General features: G+C 47.7%; 1 protein-coding gene across 1 annotated transcript in view; it reads left to right on the top strand.

The window, feature by feature from the left end:
• Nucleotides 1–395: 395 nt before the first annotated feature.
• Nucleotides 396–26,129, top strand: part of spata4 (spermatogenesis associated 4) — a 47,075-nt gene continuing 21,341 nt past the window's right edge. Inside the window, exons 1-3 of the mRNA XM_048526208.2 lie at nucleotides 396–747; nucleotides 17,379–17,508; nucleotides 19,556–19,674. Of these exons, the coding sequence (XP_048382165.1) occupies nucleotides 497–747; nucleotides 17,379–17,508; nucleotides 19,556–19,674 (500 nt within the window). The 5' untranslated portion in view covers nucleotides 396–496. The remainder of the gene's footprint in view (nucleotides 748–17,378; nucleotides 17,509–19,555; nucleotides 19,675–26,129) is intronic.

The raw sequence follows: 26,129 nt of genomic DNA on the forward strand, positions 1-26,129 counted from the left end.
CTGCTTGGCCTGCTGTGTTCATCCAGCTCTACACCTTGCTATGTCAGACTCCAGCATCCACAGTTCGTCCTTTCTCTGGTTATATTGGTGATCCAAGACTTTCAGATTGGCCCAGACCCAATCAAGAACCTCATAGTTAACCAGGGCCACTTGGTTCCTATCACTTTAGGATGTTAATGGTGAGCAGGGGTATGCGGAGAGATCAGGAGATTGGTATAAGATAATGATGCTCCATTGAAGAGCATATGTGGACCAGGGCCTGAATGGCCTATTCGTAACTCCTCCCATTCTTCGAACATGCATGTCAATCAAACGCGTGACGGTGTACAGTCGCCTTGGGGACACCTTTCCCCGCCTCTTAATCCCCTAGTCACGCCCACCTGTTCGCCGTGTGTTTCCATGCCCCGCCCACCGCTCCGTCGCCATGGTGACACCAGGCTCTGTGCCCCGCTCCGTCGCCAAGTAGATACTACGCTTCGCTCTCCGCCCTGTCGCCATGGAGACAGGCAAAGCGGCCTCCGGCTCAGGCCCCGGGATGATCGCACTCCCCCAGCTGAGCCCCGGAACCTCGCAGTGCTGGATCCCCCAGCCTGGAGGAGGGCCCTCCTCCCGCGCTCCGGTTCCCTGGCCTGTCGCTGAAACCGGAGCCGCCTTCGCTCCGTTGCAGGCCCGAGCCGGACTCGCCCGGGAGGTCATCAAGTGGCTGCAGAGCCTCGACCTGAAGTTCCCGTTCAAACACGTCAGGAAGTGAGTGCGGGGCCAGGGGGGGTACTGGGGTCCGGGAGAGTGAGGGAGGTGGGGTTGCGAGTCAAGGGGGAAGAGAGGGAGGGGAGACAGTATGGGGGTGGTTCAGAGGGAGTGGGGCTGGCGAGTGAGGGCGGCAGTGAGTGTGGGGGGACGAATGAAGGGGGAAGAGAGTGGGGGGTGAGGGGAGAGTGGGGCAGGTGAATGAAGGGGGAAGAGAGTGGGGGGTGAGGGGAGAGTGGGGCGGGTGAATGAAGGGGGAAGAGAGTGGGGGGGTGAGGAGAGAGTGGGGGGTGAGGGGAGAGTGGGGGGGGTGAGGGGAGAGTGGGGGGGGGTGAGGGGAGAGTGGGGGGGGTGAGGGGAGAGTGGGGGGGGTGAGGGGAGAGTGGGGGGGGTGAGGGGAGAGTGGGGCGGGTGAATGGAGAGTGGGGCGGGTGAATGAAGGGGGAAGAGAGTGGGGGGTGAGGGGAGAGTGGGGGGGTGAGGGGAGAGTGGGGCGGGTGAATGAAGGGGGAAGAGAGTGGGGGGTGAGGGGAGAGTGGGGGGGTGAGGGGAGAGTGGGGCGGGTGAATGAAGGGGGAAGAGAGTGGGGGGTGAGGGGAGAGTGGGGGGGTGAGGGGAGAGTGGGGCGGGTGAATGAAGGGGGAAGAGAGTGGGGGGTGAGGGGAGAGTGGGGCGGGTGAATGAAGGGGGAAGAGAGTGGGGGGTGAGGGGAGAGTGGGGCGGGTGAATGAAGGGGGAAGAGAGTGGGGGGTGAGGGGAGAGTGGGGCGGGTGAATGAAGGGGGAAGAGAGTGGGGGGTGAGGGGAGAGTGAGGGGAGAGTGGGGCGGGTGAATGAAGGGGGAAGAGAGTGGGGGGTGAGGGGAGAGTGGGGCGGGTGAATGAAGGGGGAAGAGAGTGGGGGGTGAGGGGAGAGTGGGGCGGGTGAATGAAGGGGGAAGAGAGTGGGGGGTGAGGGGAGAGTGGGGCGGGTGAATGAAGGGGGAAGAGAGTGGGGGGTGAGGGGAGAGTGGGGCGGGTGAATGAAGGGGGAAGAGAGTGGGGGGTGAGGGGAGAGTGGGGCGGGTGAATGAAGGGGGAAGAGAGTGGGGGGTGAGGGGAGAGTGGGGCGGGTGAATGAAGGGGGAAGAGAGTGGGGGGTGAGGGGAGAGTGGGGCGGGTGAATGAAGGGGGAAGAGAGTGGGGGGGTGAGGGGAGAGTGGGGCGGGTGAATGAAGGGAGGGGAGAGTGGGGGGTGAGGGGAGAGTGGGACGGGTGAATGAAGGGGGAAGAGAGTGGGGGGTGAGGGGAGAGTGGGGCGGGTGAATGAAGGGAGGGGAGAGTGGGGGGTGAGGGGAGAGTGGGGCGGGTGAATGAAGGGAGGGGAGAGTGGGGGGTGAGGGGAGAGTGGGGCGGGTGAATGAAGGGAGGGGAGAGTGGGGCGGGTGAATGAAGGGAGGGGAGAGTGGGGGGTGAGGGGAGAGTGGGGGGTGAGGGGAGAGTGGGGGGTGAGGGGAGAGTGGGGCGGGTGAATGAAGGGAGGGGAGAGTGGGGGGTGAGGGGAGAGTGGGGGGTGAGGGGAGAGTGGGGCGGGTGAATGAAGGGAGGGGAGAGTGGGGGGTGAGGGGAGAGTGGGGGGTGAGGGGAGAGTGGGGCGGGTGAATGAAGGGAGGGGAGAGTGGGGGGTGAGGGGAGAGTGGGGGGTGAGGGGAGAGTGGGGCGGGTGAATGAAGGGAGGGGAGAGTGGGGGGTGAGGGGAGAGTGGGGGGTGAGGGGAGAGTGGGGCGGGTGAATGAAGGGAGGGGAGAGTGGGGGGTGAGGGGAGAGTGGGGCGGGTGAATGAAGGGAGGGGAGAGTGGGGGGTGAGGGGAGAGTGGGGCGGGTGAATGAAGGGAGGGGAGAGTGGGGGGTGAGGGGAGAGTGGGGCGGGTGAATGAAGGGAGGGGAGAGTGGGGCGGGTGAATGAAGGGAGGGGAGAGTGGGGGGTGAGGGGAGAGTGGGGCGGGTGAATGAAGGGAGGGGAGAGTGGGGCGGGTGAATGAAGGGAGGGGAGAGTGGGGGGTGAGGGGAGAGTGGGGCGGGTGAATGAAGGGAGGGGAGAGTGGGGGGTGAGGGGAGAGTGGGGCGGGTGAATGAAGGGAGGGGAGAGTGGGGGGTGAGGGGAGAGTGGGGCGGGTGAATGAAGGGAGGGGAGAGTGGGGGGTGAGGGGAGAGTGGGGCGGGTGAATGAAGGGAGGGGAGAGTGGGGGGTGAGGGGAGAGTGGGGCGGGTGAATGAAGGGAGGGGAGAGTGGGGGGTGAGGGGAGAGTGGGGCGGGTGAATGAAGGGAGGGGAGAGTGGGGGGTGAGGGGAGAGTGGGGCGGGTGAATGAAGGGAGGGGAGAGTGGGGGGTGAGGGGAGAGTGGGGCGGGTGAATGAAGGGAGGGGAGAGTGGGGGGTGAGGGGAGAGTGGGGCGGGTGAATGAAGGGAGGGGAGAGTGGGGGGTGAGGGGAGAGTGGGGCGGGTGAATGAAGGGAGGGGAGAGTGGGGGGTGAGGGGAGAGTGGGGCGGGTGAATGAAGGGAGGGGAGAGTGGGGGGTGAGGGGAGAGTGGGGCGGGTGAATGAAGGGAGGGGAGAGTGGGGGGTGAGGGGAGAGTGGGGGGTGAGGGGAGAGTGGGGCGGGTGAATGAAGGGAGGGGAGAGTGGGGGGTGAGGGGAGAGTGGGGCGGGTGAATGAAGGGAGGGGAGAGTGGGGGGTGAGGGGAGAGTGGGGCGGGTGAATGAAGGGAGGGGAGAGTGGGGGGTGAGGGGAGAGTGGGGCGGGTGAATGAAGGGAGGGGAGAGTGGGGGGTGAGGGGAGAGTGGGGCGGGTGAATGAAGGGAGGGGAGAGTGGGGGGTGAGGGGAGAGTGGGGCGGGTGAATGAAGGGAGGGGAGAGTGGGGGGTGAGGGGAGAGTGGGGCGGGTGAATGAAGGGAGGGGAGAGTGGGGGGTGAGGGGAGAGTGGGGCGGGTGAATGAAGGGAGGGGAGAGTGGGGGGTGAGGGGAGAGTGGGGCGGGTGAATGAAGGGAGGGGAGAGTGGGGGGTGAGGGGAGAGTGGGGCGGGTGAATGAAGGGAGGGGAGAGTGGGGGGTGAGGGGAGAGTGGGGCGGGTGAATGAAGGGAGGGGAGAGTGGGGGGTGAGGGGAGAGTGGGGCGGGTGAATGAAGGGAGGGGAGAGTGGGGGGTGAGGGGAGAGTGGGGCGGGTGAATGAAGGGAGGGGAGAGTGGGGGGTGAGGGGAGAGTGGGGCGGGTGAATGAAGGGAGGGGAGAGTGGGGGGTGAGGGGAGAGTGGGGCGGGTGAATGAAGGGAGGGGAGAGTGGGGGGTGAGGGGAGAGTGGGGCGGGTGAATGAAGGGAGGGGAGAGTGGGGGGTGAGGGGAGAGTGGGGCGGGTGAATGAAGGGAGGGGAGAGTGGGGGGTGAGGGGAGAGTGGGGCGGGTGAATGAAGGGAGGGGACACTTGGTGGGGGGGTCAGTGAGAATGTGAATGGTAGGATATGGGAGAAGAGAGTGTGAACAATGAAGGGAGTAGAGAGTGTGGAGAGCAGGGGTGAGAATGATCGGGGAGAGAGTGTGGAGAGGACAATCTGAGAGGAGGAAAGAGTAAGGGTAGGGAGTCTGAAGAGAATCTGATGTCAAGGGTGTATGAGGTATGAATTGTTGGGGGTAGAGTGAGGGCCCAGAATAAGGGTAGGCTGTCTGAGGGGGGAGTATGAGGGTAAGAGATTCAGGGGAGGCAGACTCTGTGGTGATTGGGGTCAAGAATGAGCGTTAGGGAGTCTGAGAGGAAATTGTGTGGGTAGGGGAGCTTGGGAAGGGGTGGGTGAGTGTTGGATGTGGGGTGGGTGAAGAAAGGATTGGGTGTCTGAAGGGGTGAGTGAGGATAGTGAATCTGTGGGGAGAGAGGTGGGGTGGGGGCCTCGAGGACAGTGGTGGCAATGGAGACAGGGTCAAGGGAAGTTGAGGCAGGAGAATGCGTGTGGAGAGAGACTGAGCAGGGCAAGTGGGCAAAGGGACCTTATGCGGGGGGAAGACGGGGTGCAAGAGAGTCGGGGAAAGTGAGACTGAGGGGGGACAGTGGTGATGACTGGCCAGAAGTTGGATGGGGGAGTAGTGTAGGGCCAGTGGAAGGCTTTGAGTCGAGGGTGGTGATTGGAGTCTGGAGGGAGGGTGGGGGAAAACTGGAAACTTAGCTGGAAGCAGAGATTGAAGGAACAGGATTGGGGATATGGGGACTTGGACAATGGTCTGGCAGCTGGCCCATCGTCTGGAAAAAGGACAATTGATTGTACACAACGTGGTTGGGGAGTGGGAGGAAGAAGTCAAGGGACTATAGGCCTTGACTGTATTTCAGCAGTAATACTGAAGACTTGTGCGACAGAACTAGTTGTTGCCTAACCAAGTATTCCAATGCAGTCACATCATTCAACAATGAGGAAATTTGCACAGCTACATCCTGTACAACAAAAAGGACAAAACCAACCCAGCCTATTGTTAATTGATAAGTCTACTCTTGATAGTCAGTGAAGTGAAGAGAGGAGTCATCCCCGCTTCATTGACCGGTCTCTCTCCTCTCCTCCTATCTGCTCCTTTATCCAGCTTCTATTTGCCTCCCCGTCTCTCCCTATTTATTTCAGAATCCCTTTCTCCTCCCCCATTTCTGAAGAAGAGTCAAGACCCAAAACGTCAGCTTTCCTGCTCCTCTAATGCTGCTTGGCCTGCTGTGTTCATCCAGCTCTACACCTTATTATCTCAGTCATAAAGATGCACTTATTTAGCAATAACCTGCTCATTGATGCACTGTTTGGTTTCTTGTCAGGTTACTTGATGCCAAACATGGACCAAAAAGTCATAGTCATAAAGCCGTACAACATGGATACAGACCCTTTGGTCCAACTCATCCATACTAACCAGATATCCTACATAAATTCAGTCCCATTAGCCAGCATTTGGCCCAAGTCCATTTGAACCCTCCATATTCACATACTCATCCAGATGCCGTTAAATGTTGTAATTAAACCAGCCTTCACCCCTTCCTCTGGTAGCTCATTCCATATATGCACCACTCTCTGCATGAAAAACTTGTAGGTCCTTTTTAAATTTTTCCCCTCTCAACTGAAATCTATGCCCTGTAGTTCTGCGTGGGGGGTTGGGGCTGGTGGCGAAGATAAAGACTCAACCTATCAATGCTCCGGGGAAAATAGCCGTAGAATATTCACCCTCTTCCTATCAGCTCAACTATCCAACCCTGGCAACATCCTTGTAAATCTTTTCTGAACCCTTTCAAGTTCCACAACATCCTTCCTACAGCAGAGAGGCCATAACTGCATGCAGTATTTCAAAAGTGGCCTAAACAATGGCCTGGACAACCTCAACCTGATCTCCCAACTCTTGTACTCAATGCACTGACCAATAAAGGCAAGCATATCAAATGCCTTCTTCACTATCCTGTCTACCTGTGACTCCACTTTCAAGGAATTATGAACCTGCACCCCAAGGTCTCTGTTCAGCAACACTCTCTGGGGCCTTTCCAGTAAGTACATCGCTCCTTCCCTGATTTGCCATTTCAAAATGTTGTACCTCACATTTATTTAAATTAAACTCCACCTGCCACTCCTCGGCCCAGGGGCCCATCTAGTCAAGGTCCCTTTGTACCCCGAAGTAACATTCTTTGCTATCCACTACACCTCCCATGTTGGTATCATTTGTGAACATACTAAGCATATCTCCCGTGTTCACAACGGAATCATTGATATAGATATAGAATATAGAACATTACAGCACAGTACAGGCCCTCCAGCCCTCGATGTTGTGCTGACCTGTCATACCGATTTGAAGCCCATCTAACTACACTATTCCATGTACGTCCATATGCTTGTCCAATGATGACTTAAATGTACTTAAAGTTGGCGAATCTACTACCGTTGCAGGCAAAGCATTAAAGCGGTGGACCTAGCACTGATTCTTGTGGCATACTGCTGGTCACACACCTCCAGTCTGAAAAGCAACCCTCCACCACCACCCTCTGTCTTCTAACTTCAAACCAGTTCTGTATCCAAATGGCGAGTTCTCCCCGTATTCCATGTGATCTAACCGTACTAATCAGTCTGCCGTGAGAAAGGTTGTTGAACGCCTTGCTGAAGTCCATATAGATCACGCCCACTGTTCGGCCCTCATCAATCCACTTTGTTACTTATTCAGAAAACTCAATCAAGTTAGTGAGACACAATTTCTCAAGCACAAAGCCATGTCGACTATGCCTAATCAGTCCTTGCCTTTCCAAAAAATCCTCTGCCTCGGGATTCCCTCCAACAATCTGCCCACTGCTGATGTCAGGCTTATTTGCCTACATGGTTCCCTGGCTTTTCTTCATCGCCTTTCTTAAATAGTGTCACCACATTAGCCATCCTCTGGTCTTCTGGCATCTCACCTAAGTCTATCAATGATACGAATATCTCAGCAAGATGCCCAGCAGTCACTTTCCTAGCTTCTCACAGAATTCCAGGGTACACCTGATCAGGTAGTGGGGATTTGTTGAACTTTATGCATTTTAAAACCTCCAGCACCACCTCCTGTATAATAAACTTTTTTCAAGATGTTGCTATTTATTTGCCCAAGTTCTCTGTCTTCTATATCCTTCTCCAGAGTAAACACTGATGTAAAATACTCATTTAGTATCTCCCCCGTCGCCTGCAGCTCCACACATAGCCGGCCTTGCTGGTCTTTAAAGGCCCTCTTCTCTCCCTAGTTACTCTTTTGTTCTTAATGTATTTGTAGAATCCTTTGGATTCTCCTTAAACCTATTTACCAAAGCTATTTTGTGTCCTCTTTTTGCCCTCCTGATTTCCCTCTTGAGTATACTCCCTGCTGCCTTTACGCTCTTGTAGGGTTTCACTCAAACCCTACGGTCTATACCTTACAAATGCTTCCTTCTTATACTTGATCAAAACCTCAATATCTCTAGTCAACCAGCATTCCCTACACCTAACAGCCATGCCCTTCACACTAACAGGAACATACTGTCTCTGGATTTATGTAATCTCATTTTTGAATGCTTCCCATTTTTCAGCTGTCCCATTACCTGCAAATATCTGCCCCCAATCAACTTTTGAAATTTCTTGCCTAATACTGTCAGAAGTTAGCATTCCTTCAATTTAGAATTTTAACTTTTAGATCCAGTCTATCCTTTTCCTCCGCTACTTAAAAACGAATAGAATTATCATTACAACCCAAAGTGCTCCCTCACTGGCACCTCAGTTACCTGCCCTGCCTTATTTCCCAAGAGTAGGTCAAGTTTTGCACCTTCTCTAGTAGGTACACCTATGTAGTGAATCCGAAAACTTCCTTGTATTCCTCTTCATCCAAGCCCTGAACATGATGGCAGTATTGGTCTATATTTGATTAGTTAAAATCCCCGACAAGAACCACCCTATTATTCTTACAGATAAGTGAGATCTCACAAATTTGTTTTTCAATTTCTTGCTGACTGTTGGGGTGTATATAGTGACTGTCCCTTTCTTGTTTCTCAGTTTCATCCAAATCATAGAATCCCTACAGTATTGAAACAGGCCCTTTGACCCAACAAGCCCACACTGAACCTCACAGTATCCCACCTGGACCCATCCCCAGACACTACAGGCAATTTAGCATGGCCAATCCATCTACCTTGCACATCTTTGGATTGTGGGAGGAAACCGGACCACCCAGAGGAAACCCATGCAGACATGGGGAGAATGTGCAAGCTCCACACAGACAGTTGCCCAGGGGTGGAATCAAACCCGGGTCCCTGGCGCTGTGAGGCAGCAATGTTTATCACTGACCCAGCGTGCTTCCCACTTAACCCAAGGCGTTAAACGTCCCTTGAGCACCATGAATCTAACTTCCCTCGACGTATTCCCAGGAATATGCTCCCTAATTACAGCCATAGTGTTATCCTTTCATCAAAAATGCCAAATCTCCCAACTCACTCTCTCCTCTTTTCTGTGATTCCTATTGCATCTATATCCTGGAACATTATGCTGCCAGTCCAGTCCATCCTTGAGCCATGTTTCTGTAATCTCTACGATATCTGAGTCCCATGTTCCCAATCATCACCTGAGTTCATCTGCCTTACCTGTTTAGGCATCTTGCAGTGAAATAAATGCAGTTTGATTTATCAATCCTACCTTGTTCTCGGCTTTCTTGCTGCCTGTCCTGACTGTTCAAATTGCTCCTTCTCCCAACTGTTCCAGTTTCAGACTTCCTCAGTATCTCCATGGGTCCCTGTTTACTAGGTTAAATCCTCTTGAGCAGCTCTAGCAAATCTCCCCACTATTATATGAGCCCCTTCCAATTCAGGTGCAATCTATCATAGAACATAGAAAAGTACAGCACAGTACAGGCCCTTCGGCCCACGATGTTGTGCCGTGGAATAATCCTAATCCAAAAATAAAATAATCTAACCTACATTCCCCTCAATTCATTGCTGTCCATGTGCATGTCCAGCAGTCGCTTAAATGTCACTAATGACTCTGCTTCCATGACTACCACTGGTAAGCTATTCCATGCGCTCACAATTCTCTGGGTGAAGAACCTCCCACTGACATCTCCTCTATACCTTCCTCCTAACACCTTAAAACTATGACCCCTCATGGCAGTCAATCGTGCCCTGGGGAACAGTCTCTGGCTATCGACTCTATCCATGCCTCTCATTACCTTGTACACCTCGATCAGGTCACCTCTCTTCCTCCTTCTCTCCAGAGAGAAAAGTCCAAGCTCAGTCAACCTCTCCTCATAAGACAAGCCCTCCAGTCCAGGCAGCATCCTGGTAAACCTCCTTTGCACCCTCCCCAAAGCCTCCACATCTTTCCTATAATAGGGCGACCAGAACTGGACACAATATTCCAAGTGTGGTCTCACCAGGGTTTTGTGGAGCTGCAGCATAACCTCACGGCTCTTAAACTCGATCCCCCCGTTAATGAAAGCCAAAACACCATATGCTTTCTTAACAACCTTATCCACCTGGGTGGCAACTTTGAGGGAGCTATGCACTTGAACACCAAGATCCCGCTGTTCTTCTACACTGCCGAGAATCCTGCCTTTAATCCTATATTCAGCATTTAAGTTTGACCTTCCAAAATGCATCACTTTGCATTTATCCAGGTTGAACTCCATCTGCCGTTTCTCAGCCCAGCTCTGCATTCTGTCAATGTCTCGCTGAAGCCTGCAATAGCCCTCGATACTATCAACAGCACCTCCAACCTTTGTGTCATCAGCAAACATACTAACCTACCCCTCAACCTCCTCATCCAAGTCATTTATAAAAACTACGAAGAGCAGAGGCCCAAGAACAGAGCCCTGTGGGACACCACTCAGCACTGACCTCCAGGCAGAATATTTACCATCTACAACCACTTTCTGCCTCCTGTCAGCCAACCAATTCTGAATCCAGACAGCCAAATCACCCTGTATCCCATACTTCCTGACTTTATGAATGAGCCCGCTGTGGGGAACCTTATCAAATGCCTTGCTGAAGTCCATGTACACCACATCCACTGCTCAACCCTCGTCAACCTGTCTTGTGACTTCCTCAAAGAACTCAATAAGATTTGTAAGGCATAACCTGCCCCTCACAAAGCCATGCTGACTCCCTTTAATCACGCTATGCTTTTCCAAATAGTTATAAATCCTATCCCTCAAAATTCTTTCCAAAACCTTGCTGACCACGGACATAAGACTGACTGGTCTGTAATTTCCAGGGATTTCCCTATTCCCTTTCTTGAAAAGAGGAACAACATTTGCCTTCCTCCAATTTTCCGGTACGACTCCCGTGGAGAGTGAGGAAGCAAAGATCTTCGCCAGCGGCTTAGCAACCTCCTTTCTCGCTTCCTGGAGCAACCTAGGATAAATCTGGTCTGGCCCTGGGGACTTATCAATCTTAATGTTTGCCAAAATTTCCAGCACATCAACTTCCTCAATCTTGATCTGTTCAAGGCTGTTTTCCTATTCCTCAAAGTTCTCATTCACAACAAGGTCCCTTTCCTTAGCGAAAACTGAAGCAAAAAACTCATTTAGGGCTTCCCCTATCTGCTCAGACTCCACACACAAGTTCCCTATGCTATCCCTGATTGGCCCTACCTTCTCCCTGATCATTCTCTTATTCCTCACGTATGAGTAAAATGCCTTCGGGTTCTCCCTAATCCTTCCTGCCAAGCCTTTTTCATGCCCCCTCTTGGCCGTCCTCAGTCCACTTTTGAGCTCCTTCCGAGCAAGCCTGTAATCCTCTAAAGCTGTGCTAGGCCCTTGCTTCCTCCACCTTACGTACGCTGCCTTTTTCTTTTTGACAAGAAGCACCTCTGTACCCGTCATCCAAGGCTCCTTAATCTTACCCATCTCAGAGGAACAAATTTATACATCACTTGCAACAACTGCTCCTTAAACAGCCTCCACATGTCTGCTGTGCCCTTTCTGTGGAACAAGTGCTCCCAATCTGTACTTCCCAACTCCTGTCTGATAGCGTCATAGTTTCCTTTACTCCAGTTAAATATCTTCCCCTGGTAACTGCTCCTTTCCCTTTCCATGGCTATGGTAAATGTGAGGCTGTTGTGGTCACTGTCGCCAAAGTGTTCTCCTACCACAAGATCTGACACCTGTCCTGGCTCATTGCCAAGCACCAAATCCAAAATGGCCTCCCCCCTCGTCAGCCTGTCCACATACTGAGTCAGGAAACCCTCCTGAACACACCTGACAAAAATGGCTCCATCCAAACCATGTGCACTAAGGAGGTTCCAATCTATATTGGGAAAGTTGAAGTCACCCATAACAACAACCCTGCTACGTTTGCACTTTTCAACAATCTGCCAGCCAATGAGTTCTTCGATCTCCCTACTGCTATTTGAGGGTCTGTAGAAAACCCCCAGTGAAGTGACTGCTCCCTTGGTGTTCCTAACTTGCACCCATAGTGACTCAGTTGACAAACCTTGCTTGGCAACCTCAGCCCATACCACCTCAGTAGATGAGTCCTCAAAGGTTCTTTCAGCCACCGTTATACTGTCCTTGACTAACAAAGCTACACCTCCCCCTCTTTTACCACCTTCTCTGACGTAAATGAAAGATCTAAACCCTGGAACCTGCAACATCCATTCCTGACCCTGCTCTATCCATGTCTCTGAAATGGCCACAACATCGAAGTCCCAGGTACCTATCCAAGCTGCAAGCTCACCTACCTTATTCTGCATACTCCTGGCATTAAAGTAGACACACTTCAATCCATCTTGCTGTCTGCCAACACACTCCTGTGACAGTGAGGTGTCCTCCCGACGCTCATCGTCCTGTGTACTAGGACTACACCTCAGTTTCCCATCCCCCTTCTGAGCTAGTTTAAATCCACCCGAATAGCACTAGTGAATTTCCCACCCAGGATATTAGTGCCCCTCTGGTTCAAGCGGAGACCGTGAGCCCCAACTGTCCATGTACCTGAAGCCCTCCCTCCTGCACCATCCCTGCAGCCACGTGTTCAGCTGAAATCTCTCCCTGTTCTTTGCCTCGCTTTCAGGTGGCATGGGTAACAAACCAGAGATGACCACTCTGTTTGTTCTAGCTCTCAACTTCCACCCTAGCTCCCTGAAATCCTGCCTGACATCCCTATCCCTCTTTCTCCCTATGTTGTTGGTGCCTACATGGACCATGACTTGGGGCTGGTCACCCTCTCCCCTCAGGACCCCAAAGACACGATCCGAGACATCACGGACCCTGGCACCTGGGAGGCAACACACCAATCGTGAGTCTCTTTCGTTCCCGGCAAACCTTCTATCAGTCCCTCTAACTATTGAGTCCCCAATGGCTATCACTCTCTTCATATCCCCCCTTCCCTTCTGTACAAGGGAGACAGACTCTGTGCCAGAGACCTCCACCCTACTGCATGCCCCTGGTAAGCCACCCCCCCCCGTCCCCCGAACAGTATCCAGAACGATATACTTGTTTTTCAGGGGAACGACCACAGGGGATCCCTGCACTGACTGCTTTTTCCCCCTTCTAACAGTTACCCAGCTTTCTTCATGCTTAGGAGGTACTACTTCCCTGAAACTCTTGTCTATCACTGACTCTGCCTCCCGAATGATCCGAAGTTCATCCAGCTCCCGCTCCAGTTCCCTAACGCAGTCTTGGAGGAGCAAGAGTTGGGTGCACTTCCTGCAGACGTATTTGGATGGGACACTAATGGCGTCCCTCACCTCATGCATCATGCAGGAGGAACATTCCTCTGCATGTACTGCCATCCCTGCTAATCCCCTAAACAGAAAGTTATATAGCAGAGGGATGAAAAATAAGTCACTCCCTTCCCAGAAACCTCTGCTCTGAGGTAAGCTCTTTTATAGATTCAATAAACAGTGACTCACCGGCTTCCCGACAGACTCATGCTCCAAGCTCCCGCTCGCGCTTCATATACAGCTCACTTCTGCTCCAGAATAGATTCCGATGATCCAAAAATGTGAACTTTTCTTCCCTGCGCCAGTTCCTTAGCCACACATTCAATTGCTATCATCCACATTCATCCACTCTCCTATTCCTACCCTCCCTAACCTTTGGCACCTGGAGTAATCCAGATATTTCTACCCTTGAGGACCTGCCTTTTAAATTCCCGCCTAACTTCCTATATTGTCTCTTCGGAATCATTTCCTTTCTCTTCCTGTGTTGCTAGTTTCAATGTGTACAACAGCCTCCACAGGTCCTTCTCCCCTTTGAGAATATTCTGCACCCTCTTCAAGATATCCTTAATCCTGGCACCAGGAAGGCAACACACCATTTCTGATGTCTCATTGTCAACTGTAGAAATGTTTGCCTGCACCTCTGACAATTCCACCTGTTCCTCTGGTAGCTCTTTCCATAAACACACTGCCCTCTGTGTGAAAATGTTACCCCTTAGAACCCTCTTAAATCTTTCCCTTCTCACCTCAAACCTATGCTGTCTAGTTTTGGACTCCGCTACCTCAGCAGTTCACCCTATACTTACCATTCGCGATTTTCTAAACTTCTACAAGGTCACCCCTCAGCCTCTTGACACTCCAGGGAAAATAGACCCAGCCTATTCAGCCTCTCCCTATAGCTCAAACCCTCCAACCGTGGCAACACCCTTGAAAATATATCACTGTTCTTTACTGTTGCTGTTCCAAAATATTGGAACCTCCTTCCTAAAGGTGCTAGGGGTGTCCCTGCAGTCAAAAACCTGGTGATTTGAGAAGGCACCTCACTACCACCTTCTCAGGTAACAAACTGTGAAGCTGGATGAACACAGCAGGCCAAGCAGCATCTTAGGGGCACAAAAGCTCACACCTGACGCTGATATCGCTCTGCCCACAGCCAGTAACCCCAGAGAAGACAGCCACACTGAGCCCTGCCGAATTTTCACCATCCCCCCAGACCTCCCCCTGACTGAGGATGAACGGTCAGTCCTTAGCAAGGGGCTCATCTTTGTCCCCCTCCACCCACACATCAACGAATACCAGTCACGTTTGGACATAGAACAGTTTTTCTGCCGCCTTCGCCTCCACACTTTCTTCTCCAACGGTGAGTCCAACCCTCCCTCCATTGACCCCTTCACCCACCTCCAAAACAAGTCCTCCTCCTGGACACCACCCCCAGGCCTCCTACCCTCCCTTGACCTCTTCATCTCTAACTGCTGTCGAGAGCTTTTGTGCTCCTAAGATGCTGCTTGGCCTGCTGTGTTCATCCAGCTTCACAATTCGTTATCTCGGATTCTCCAGCATCTGCAGTTCCCATTATCTCTCATCACCTTCTCAGGGTCAGTTATAGATGGGCAATAAATAAATGCTGCCTTAGTCAGTAACTCAGTCATCTTGTGAATTAATTAGAGAAAATCAGTACTTCTTATAAAATGTAAAAAAAAGGACTGACCGCGAGATGTATGTTTAGACACAAATTCTATAAGTTTAATTTGGAACTGTTTTCTCTTGAGTTTACAATGGCAGATTGACAAATGTTTACTCAATAAATAAGCACACTATTTCTTTGAAAACTGTCTATAATTTATTATCTATCACCTCTTTAATTGCTTCCGAACTGTGAATTTTGTTCCATTGTTAACTCTTTGTTTAAGATTCAAGTTCCATAACAACATTTTAACTGTTTCTTCCTTTAGCCGAAGTTTGCATGGTGCATGCCCAATGGAGTTGAACTGTGCTAGAACTAGAGGGGGCAAACTGATATCAGTAAAATCAACATTGATATACTTGTCGAATTCCCCTGACAACTTGTCTAAAATTTTTCATTTGTATTGAGTGAATCTTTTTTTTCACAAAGAATGGTTATGTTGTATCAAATACACGTCTGCAGTCATTTCGTCCCATTTAAACAATTCCATTATTGTAGTGTCAGCTGTGGCTCAGTAGATAGCACTGTTGCCTTGGAGTGGATGTGCAAGGCTGCCTGTGTTTGAAAGATAGAACGATAGTAAACATGGAAAATAGGAACAGGAGGAGTTCATTCAGCCCATTGAACCTCTTTGGCCACGATTATGAGCATCAGTCCCACACCTCAAGGAAACAGTCTTTCTAGCCAAGGTAATATTAGTATAAGGTTGCCAAACATTCCATTAGTTTTTGTTCTCCACTGATACCCTGTCCCCTTCACTGCTGTCACCAAATATTGGCAACCTCTTATGTGTCACATGTTGCCATCACCTTGCATGCCATGTGCAGGACCTATTTAATAAACCTACCAGGCCTCTGATGCTCTCTGATGAAGGGTCTGGGCCCGAAACGTCAGCTTTTGTGCTCTTGAGATGCTGCTTGGCCTGCTGTTCATCCAGCCTCACATTTTATTATCTTGGATTCTCCAGCATCTGCAGTTCCCATTATCTCTAATAAACCTACCATTTGATGCATCCCCTAAAGTGGCCAGATGTATCTTCTGGACAATGAAAGCTGAGTGTTATTATTCGGTTAACATAACTGAATAGCTATTGGACTCCGCTACCCTGGGTAAACGACCTCAGCAGTTCACCCTATGCTTACCACTCACGATTTTCTAAACTTCTACAAGGTCACCCCTCAGCTTTATCTGAATTACCTGCAGCAAAGCTTTCAGAAATGAATTGATTGCTGGAATTATTAACTGATATCTTTACTATTCATTTTGTGTTATACAATCTCAGGTTCTGTATTCAGCTATGATAAGTATAGTTGTAGTAACAAAGGATTAGCGTTACTAATGATTTTGGAATGTAGTTATGTATATTTAAATTACCACAACTTGGTTTTTATGCCGTAAGCGTACAAAGTAGGAACAGAAGTAGTCTATTTTGTACCTGAGTCTGTTCCGCCTTTCAGTCAGATCATGGATGATCTGTTCATCTACTCTGATAATCGGTAATTCTCCTGTGTAACAGGCATCTATCGATTTCTTTCTTAAAAGTGCTTAATGATCTCACCTGCACTGTCTTCTGAGGCAGATTTCCAAAGCTGCAGACCTGTGACTCTAAAACAATGGCCCCTGGTTTGGATTTGACCGCTAGTGGAAACACCCATTCCATGTCTACCTTGTCAGTCCACTCAAGATCTAATAGACTTTTCAAGGCCTTCCTTTCTGTCCAAAATCCCAGAAGAAACAAGTCCAGTTGTCCAACCTTTCCTCGTAGAACAACCAATACATTCCAGATATCAATCTAGTAAACCTCCTCTGAATCATATCCAAAGCATTTGCACAATTTTTAAAATGAGTACACCAAGTCTACAGTGAGTATTCAAGATGTGGTCTCCCCAGTGCTTGGTATAACTGAAGCATACCATCCTTACTTTTATGTTTGGTCCCTCTTGGAATAAGGGATAGCATCCCATTAGTCTTTTCAATTATGTGCTGTACTTGTTTGGTGACTCATGCATGAGAACACCAAGATCCATTTGCATCTGATGTTGCATTAGAAATTTCAGAGATGAGACCCAGATGTAACAAGTGTAAACTAAGCATCAAGAAATGCTGTTTCCTGAGGATGAAACTACTGTGCATTGGGCCTGACAAGTGCAGATTATGAGAAGGGAAATAGATGTCTCCGGCATGTCCTGTGACTGTACTGCTGCAATATTTTACTACTTGTTCTTGAGTTGTGGCTGCAACTGGCTAGATTGGCCCTCATTGTCCACCTTCTCATTTGTGGTGAATTGCAGTTTTGAACTGTTGCATCTGGTAAGGATTTTCCCATCAGCAGAGTTAGGTAGGAAATCCTGAGACCACAACGATGGAGAAATTATAATATACGTACAACTCAAGATCTCTGCTGCCCTTGTGGGTTTCGGAGATGCTGTCAACGAAGCCTTGGTGAGTTTTGCAGGGCATTTCAAAATGATGCAATATGGAATTGAGTCTTGGAGTTAAATTATTCCTTAGGTTAAATTAATCTATCAAGGCTTTGCTGTTTGTACCATCTCCAAATGACAATGGCAGATGGGCTGGGACATTCTGCATCTGACTTTGTTTGTCCATGAGGCAAATTGTACTATGTTAGGCACAGACAATGAAACTCATCTCAAATATGTAATTGGAGCCTATACTTGCCGACACCATTGTTTTGTTATTGTGTGAAAAATGATGCCTCTAGTGTTTATCCTTGTTGGAATTTCCTTGTCCATTGTATTTCTCAGAGCCTTTTCTAATGGTTATCTTGTGGCTGAAATCTTCTCCTGGTACTATCCTCAAGATATTGACATTAAAGTCTTCAACAATGGAGTCTCATTCCCTTCTAAGCTAAAAAACTGGTCTCAGTTGGAGCATGTGAGTAAATAGTCTTCTGAGTTTTTCTATTCGAGTGAGCCTGCATCAGGTTAAACAATTCCTCCTCTGTGTAGATATGTATTCTTTTTACATAGTGAAAGGAGGAATTTAAGATGCATTCTTCCAAACCATCTTGGACAAAAGGTGGACATAATCTCCACAACTGCACAAATGACAATGCTTGCACTTGAACTGAGATACACTCAGTAAAAATAAAATGACTGTGAAGATCAGTTTGATACAGAAATTGTTTCAGGCTCAGGTTGCAATTTGTCCCCTTTATTTAAAAGACATGACAATGAAATCGTTAAACCTTTAAATGTTCAGATCCTTTCAGTAAACCCTGTTTCTAACAAGGAGAAGATTTTACATTATATAATTAGAGGCTAGCTCTTTATCCACTAAACAGCTTGTATCTGAGGTTGTTTTATCATGTATGTAACACCAAATGGCAATGGCAGATTTTTCTTGCAAACTTGAATTAACATGATTTATAAATTCTTTTAAAAATAGAACCTTTTATTTCCCAATGGTTAATACCTGTAGAAGGAGAATTCAGTACAAACTAGTGCTTGAGTAACCTAATTGATTTTTGGTGGAATTACAGAGAAGGTTAATGAAGGGGATGTGGTGGATGTTGCTATCCGTATGGATTTTAAAAAATGTTTGAGAAGGTACCGCATGGAAGGCAGGATAACAAAATTGTGCACAGGAAGGTCATTATGCAATTTGATTTAAAGAAAATGACTCAAGGACAGAAAGCAGTGAGTCGTAGTGGCTAGTTGTTTTCCAGACTGGACGGTGGCAGACTGGTGGTTTTCAAGTCAAGGGTTGGTGCTTGGATCATTACATTATGTTTTCTATATGTAAATAATTTTGCCCTTGAAATACAGAGCAAATTTCAAAATATATAATTTGCAACAAAATTCAAGGAGTGGCAAACAATGATGATACAAATTACCTGCAACAGGACATGGATGAGCTAGCAGGATGCACAGTAAAGTGACATGATAAATGAGGTGATGCATTTTGGCATAAAGGATTGACAGGCAGTATAGGCTTAATGACACATTTCTGAAAAATGTATAGGAGCAGAAAGACTGGGAATGTATGTGCATTAATCTTTGAAGGAGGTAGAACACATTGAGTGAGTGGTTAATAATACCTTTGGCATGTTAGGCATCATAAATAGAGTTGTTGTATACAAAAGAAGCAAAGTTATGCTGAAGCTGTATAATGTTCTGATTAAGCCATGCTAAAATATTGAGTCAGGTTCTGATCACATTGTTAAAGATTTTTGAAACCGTGAGAAACTGCAGAAGAAATTTATTGAGACATTCCAGGGAAGAGGGAGTTTAGCAAAAAGGAGATAACTTGGAGTAGACCTTCTTGGAGGAAAGAAGGTTGAGGAAAATTTGATAGAAGAAAATTCGTGAGCATGCAAACTTGAAAAAGGTAGTTGACAGGAAAAAGCACTCTTCCTATTAGCTGGAAGTACAAAGGCACACAGATCTAAGATACTGGGCATAAGTTGCAGGTGGATTATGAAGGTAATTTTACATAAATTGTCATTAACCCAGAATGCTCAGCCTATTAACATGATGCATGCTGGAATGATCAGTGATATCAAAAGGCAACAGGTTGGATACTTAAAAGAAAAAAGATTTATGGTGCTGGAGGAATGGAGCAGGAGTGTGGCACTGACTAGACTGTTTTACAGAGAATCACCGTGGATTACTTGTTCCAAATAGCTGTCTTCTGTAACATAAATAATAAATAAATTTCGGTTAGATAGATGTTAAGAGAAAGCAGAAAGTGAGATTAAAATAATATCATAGGCCACAAAATAATAGGTAAATCTACATCTGTTCCCATGTTCTAAAGAAAATACCCTTTCAGAATAGGGGAACTGACCTTAATTAAATATTTCAAATCACAGCGCAGTTTGCATGACAACTAAATACTTAAATCTTTATATTCAGAATTGTATAATTTTTGGAGGTTTGTGTTAACAGTGAACAGCTATTACTTAACTTTTCCTTCTAAGTTTTTTTTCAAGAAAAAGTTGAACATTCCCAAGGAACTAATTTATGCTACAATGCATTCTAAGCCTGGCGGAGCCGAGTATCTGATACAACATATATATACCTTACTGACCAACAGGCAGTAAGTATTTTCATTCTAGACTTGTATTGTAACTTATGAATGAAATCCCTTCACAGAGGATGGTATCCCATCACCAAATCACCTGTTATTTACATGTGGAAAGTCATTGACAATGATCCAATTCTCTGAGTGTCAGCCAGGGCTCCCTGATTCCACCAGATTAACAACCCCAATTAGAGAACTCATTCTATGAGGACCACCTGGCTGACATTGTTACAGTTACTACAACTAAGGCAAATTGGTAAGTGCCTTACATTGTTCTGCACAAAGGAAAATGAGTAGGCCGTTCAATTAGTCAAGTGTTTGGGGTGGCATGGTGGCTCAGTGGTTAGCACTGCAGCCTCACAGCACCAGGGACCCAGGTTCAATTCCAGCTTTGGACGACTGTCTGTGTGGCATTTGCACATTCTCCCCTGTCTATGTGGGTTTCCTCTGGGTGTTCTGGTTTCCTCCCACAGTCCAAAGATGTGCAGGCAAGGTGGATTGGCCATGCTAAATTGCGCTTAGTGTTCAAGGGTGTGTGGGTTATTGGGGGATGGGTCTGGGTGGGATGCTTCAAGGGGCGGTATGGACTTGTTGGGCCGATGGGCCTGTTTCCACACTGTAGGGAATCTAATCTATTCCGTGAGATGATGATTGACCTGTGTCATACCTTCATCCACTCCGTAACTCCATATCCATGGCTGACAACAATGTATGAATCTTATAAAATGACTAATTTCGGTGGGATCTCCTTCAATTGCAAAAGTGATGAAGTTGAATACCCATGCCAGTTTGTAAACTTAAACCACTATTACCAATTGTTTAATGTCCTTTTATAGACTTAAGATTTTATTTTGCTTAGTTTATTGAACAGCTGGGTAAGATGCAGTGAAACCATCTGGTCTTAGGTTGCTTCTAAAGCCATTTGGCTGACAAGTGCACAAGATGTTTTCTCTCCTTCCTTTGGACTCCAGCTTGATGCTTCTCTTATTTTTGAGATTGGCTCTCAGTCTGTCAGAGTTTCATGGCATAATGAACACCATTGAACAATCATGGGGTTACAATTACTTCCTTGTAATATGCTTTGTATGAATAAAAGAAGATAAAACAAAAGTAGCTTGTCTTGCACAATAACCAAAACATCTTTCTTCATGTGCTCAACACAACCAACCTGCATCACATAAGTCTGAATTTTATGGAGATTAGCTGAGATTGAATCGTTGGCTTTTACCACCATTAAGCCTCTGAAGCTGGCTGTAAATTCAAGATGTAGCATTTGGCCAAATTAATGCATAAAACCTGAAATTACATTCTGGCATTCACTGCTGCATCACAGCCTGCACTGAGGGTCATCCTGGAGAGAATCCAATTGATGAAATCTGACCTAATACCTCTATGAGGCTGTATGTCATGCTTATTTTTCATAGTGCTCCTGTCAAGTGCCTTTGGATGTTTTAATACATTAAAGGTGTTAAATAAATGTAAATGGCTACCTTTCATAGTGATTCTGCTGGTTTACCAGCTCATAAAGCCATCCTTTATTGTTTAGTGACTCCAGAAACAACCAATTAATTCACTACTGCTGACGAGATCCAAGCCTGGGCCTTGCTGATTGCTGAAGTGGTTCCCCTCTTGCTTTTAATCCTGCCAGCGGATTGGGTGCCTTTGCGAAAAAATTTATCCCTGCGTGTGTTGGATGTGGCTGAGCAAAAACGAGACTGAGTGAATGTAATTGATGCTTGCAGGATACAGGAAGCAACGTTCTGGAAGGTGCTGCATACCGAAGCTGGACAATAAGGAGCTGGGCAGGAGATCTTTAGTGTAATTGAGCCTTGAAATAACAAAATTATGAGTGAGGGTTTTTAATGGCAGATAGATTGAGGTTCAATTGCAGATGGATGATAACAAAGTAATAGAAATATGTGCTATCTTATTTGGAGGAAATATGAAGTCACAAATACTTCCCAATGAACCAGGACGCAAGGGTTGAGAATTGTCTAGTTTAGTCAGAATCATTGCCCTGGAATGATGTGGACTTTTGTGGCCAAAAATTCAAAACTGCAGTCTGCATGATGTTTATCTGGAAGAAGTTTGAGTTCATCCAGCTCTGGGTGTTGGACAAGCAGTCTGAAAGCGTACAAGTGGGATAAGGCTGAAAGATAATAGACTCAGAGCCTGGCAGCATAAATGTTTGTGTGGAAACAGGCCTCATGTTTCTGAACGATGGTGGACTAGACATTTTGGAAATGCTGTGCTTGGTGTTTTATCACCATTCCTTTTGTACTTTAAATACAACAGCCCCTCTGTGCCCCTAGCGACTCCTGACTCTTTCCATTGGAATCTCAAACTGTTTGTATTTGTGAATAATGTCTCCAAGAGTGAGCACAGTGATGGAACGGAGAAATTGTAGAGGGTGGAGAGGTAAGGATGGATGTTTTTATCGGACTCACAAGGTGAGAATGGAGGCCTGACGGGAAAAGAACATTTTTAGCACTTCTCTGATCTCATCGGAGCCACTTCCACAAAAATAGCATAAATTACCATAACACTCTTCATGGACTTGTATTGATTAGATTCCCTACAGTGTGGAAACTGGCCTTTTGGCCCAACAAGTCCACACCGCCCCTTGAAGCATCCCACCCAGACCCATCCCCTATAACCCACACACCCCTGCTTTAACCTTTGTTTTATTTTAAATTACTTCCTGTCAGTTCCTGATCTCAATTTTTGATTGAAATTGGAAATAATGCCCTTTTCTCAGCAGATATTTTTAAGGTTTCGGAGTAGATTTATCGCTCGGGTTGTGGGTGTTGAGGTTGGTTGGCTCACCGAACTGGTTCCTTGTTTCGCAGACGTTTCGTTACCATGCATCCTCAGTGTAGTCTGCAATGCAGCATTGCTGTGTTCTCCCACCTGGTTTTTAAACTCTAGGGTCCGTTGAGATGGCTTGCCTCACTTCTGGTTTTCCTTCGTATTGGAATGTATATGGGGTCAAGTTCAATATGTTTATTAATGGCATACTTTGTGGAGTGCCAGGTTTCTAGGAATTCTCGCACTTGTCTCTGCCTAGCTTGTCCCAGGATTTTGGTGTTGTCCCAGTCAAAATGGTGGTTCTCCTTGTCCATCTGGATTGAGATGAGTGAGTACTAGTTGTGCCTTTTTGTAGCCAGTTGGTGTTCATGTAAGACAACAAAGTGTGGAGCTGGATGAACACAGCAAGCCAAGCAGCATCTTAGGAGCACAAAAGCTGACGTTTCGGGCCTAGACCCTCATGTACTCGTGTTATTAGTTTCCTTCTTGTTTTTCCAATGTAGTGTTTCTCACAGCCACTGCAGGGAATCTTGTAGATGATATTGGTCCTGTCCATGGCAGGGAACGGCTCTTTAGTTCACGTGAGCAGTTGTAGGGTTGATGTGGGCTTGTGTGCTATTGTGATGCCCAATGGTTGTAGGAATCTTGTGGTGAGTTCTGACGTGTTCCTGATGTCGGGTTGTATGATGGGTGTGTAGTATCTTTCTGATGTTTGTGTTCTGTGGATTTCCATTATCCTTGAAAACCTGGAAGAGTTATTCTTCTTCCTGTCAGCAAAGTTCCGTGTTCTCGCAGTGCATTGTTGTCCTTTTAAATAGTGTTCACACACAGCTTCGTTTGTGTGTCCTGGGATGGATACTGTTGAACGTATCTGGTTTGTGTGTATGGCTTTTCGGTGTACTATTTAAAAGGGCAACGACACACTGCAACAACACGGAACTATGCCAAGAGAAAGAAGAATACCTCTTCCAGGTTTTCAAGGATAATGGATATACAAAAAAAAAGGATCAGAAGATGCCTACAGGAACAGCATCAGAAAGATACTACACACCCTGACACTACCCTACGTCACACTGCCCTACATCAGAAACACATCAGAACTCACCACAAGACACCTATGACTGCTGGGCATCAGAGTGGCACACAAGCCCACGTCAACCCTACGACAATTGCTCACCCAAACTAAAGACCCACTCCCCGCCATGGAAGGGACCAGTGTCATCTACAAGATCCCCTGAAGTGACTATGAAAAACGCTACATCGGACAGACAGACAGGAAGGAAACTAACAACAAGAATACATGAACACCAACTGGCTACAAAAAGGCATGACCAGTACTCACTCATCTCAATCCACATGGACAAGGAGAACCACCATTTCGATTGGGATAACACCAAATTCCTGGGACAAGCTAGGCAGAGAAAGGCATGGGAATTCCTAGAAGGTGGCACTCCACGAGTCATGTTATTAATAAACATATTGAATTCGACCCCATATACATTCCACTACGAAGGAAAACCGGAAGTGAGGCAATCCATCTCAACGGACCCCAGAGTTTAAAAACCTGGTAGGAGAACACACCGGTGCTTCTTCAGAGGCTGCACTGAGGATGTTACCCAACATGGTAATGAAACGTCTGCGAAACAAGAAACCAGGTTGGCGAGTCAACCAACCTCAGGATATTTGCTTTGTCTCCAAAAAATACTTCATAGAGAAATGATATTGTCAAAGGAAAGAGATACTTTCAAAGTATTCTTTCATGGTATTTAAATGGCATTGACAAGGCCAGCATTCATTGCTCATCCCTACTTTCCCTTAGTATGGCAGTGAACTGCTGTTGCTCTTGTTCTTCTAGTTGGTTGGGATTTTAGGCTGCAAGGGTGCTACTGAAGGATCCTTAATGAGTTGCTGTAGTGCGTTTTGTATATAGTGCACACCGCTGTTAGTTTGAGTTTGTGGTGAAGGGAGAGAATGTTTGATGGTGGTTAGTTACCAAACAAACAGGTTGCTCTTTGAGTGTTGTTGCAGCCAACCCTATACAGCAAGCGCAGAGCATTTCTTTATACTCCTTACGTACTCTGTAGACACCTTATAAGCTTTGGGGACTTAGAACCTGAGTTACTGCTGAATTTCCAGCCTTCCATCTGCTCAAACAGCCACACTGTTTTTATGATTGGATCATTTTCTTTTAAATGATAACCTCCATGATGTTCATGGTGAGCAATTCCATAATAGCATCACTGTTGAATATCAAGGGGAGTTGATTTACTTCTTACTTGCACTTGTATGTGGCATATTTTATTTGCCTAAGCCTGGATATTTTCTGGTCTCTGTGCATGAGGACGTGGACTGCTTTGGTATCTGTGGAGTCAGGAATGGGAGTGAATATTAAGCAGTGGTAAGAAGATATTCCCATCTTTGACCTGCCTTCCATCATTAGGTCATTGATGACGCAGCTGAAGGGGTTGGGCCTGGAACACTAACCTGAAAAATTCCTCTAGACATGTGCTGCAGCTGATATGATTACCCTCCAAAAGCCACAGCTAACACTAAATTCACCAAAGATCTTTAGACAGCTCCTTACACACTCACAACTGCTTCCATTTAGAAGTACAGGGGCAAATATATGGGAATGTCACCACCTGCAAGTTCCCCTCCAAGCCACTGACCATCCTGACTTGGAAGTATTTCACCATTCCTTCACTGTAGCTGGGTCTAAATGCTGGAATTCCTTTCCTAAGGGCAGTGTGAGTCTACGGAGAGCACATGAACCATAGAGGTTAAAGATGGCAGTTCCCCACATCTTCTCAGTCATGACGAGGGACAGGAAATAAATGCTGATCAGCCAACAAGACCTATGTTCCATGAGTGAATTAAGAATGATCTTCCTTTGTGCTTGATACAGCTCCAACCACTGAACAGTTTTTCCCCTTATTCCCATTGATTTCAATATTGCAACAGCTCCCTAATGCCACGGTCAATTAAATATGGTCTTGATGCCAAGAGCAATCACTGTCACCTCATTTGGAAATCAGCTCTTTATGTTTGAGCTGAGGCTACAGTTAAGTCAGGCCCTGGTGGAACTTAAACTGATTTTCGTGGACAAGACAAACCTGGACAATTTTCCAAATAATGCACCCTCCCGCAAAAATTCCATCCCCTATTCCCAATTCCTCCGCCTCCGCCGCATCTGCTCCCAGGATGAGGCATTCTACTCCCGCACATCCCAGATGTCCACGTTCTTCAAGGACAGCGACTTTCCCCCTGCAGTGGTCGAGAACGCCCTTGACCCCGTCTCCCACATTTCCTGCAACACGTCCCTCACACCCTGCCCCCGCCACAACTGCCCCGAGAGGATCCCCATCGTTCTTACATACCACTCCACCAACCTCCGGATACAACGCATCATCCTCCGACACTTCCGCCATCTACAATCCGACCCCACCACCCAAGACATTTTTCCATCCCCACCCCTGTCTGCTTTCCGGAGAGACCACTCTCTCCGTGACTCCCTTGTTCGCTCCACACTGCCCTCCAACCCCACCACACCCGCCACCTTCCCCTGCAACCGCAGGAAGTGCTACACTTGCCCCCACACCTCCTCCCCCACCCCTATCCCAGGCCCCAAGATGACTTTCCATATTAAGCAGATGTTCACCTGC

This window comes from Stegostoma tigrinum, chromosome 3 (genome assembly GCF_030684315.1).
Source record: "Stegostoma tigrinum isolate sSteTig4 chromosome 3, sSteTig4.hap1, whole genome shotgun sequence".
In the NCBI taxonomy this organism is placed as follows: domain Eukaryota; kingdom Metazoa; phylum Chordata; class Chondrichthyes; order Orectolobiformes; family Stegostomatidae; genus Stegostoma; species Stegostoma tigrinum.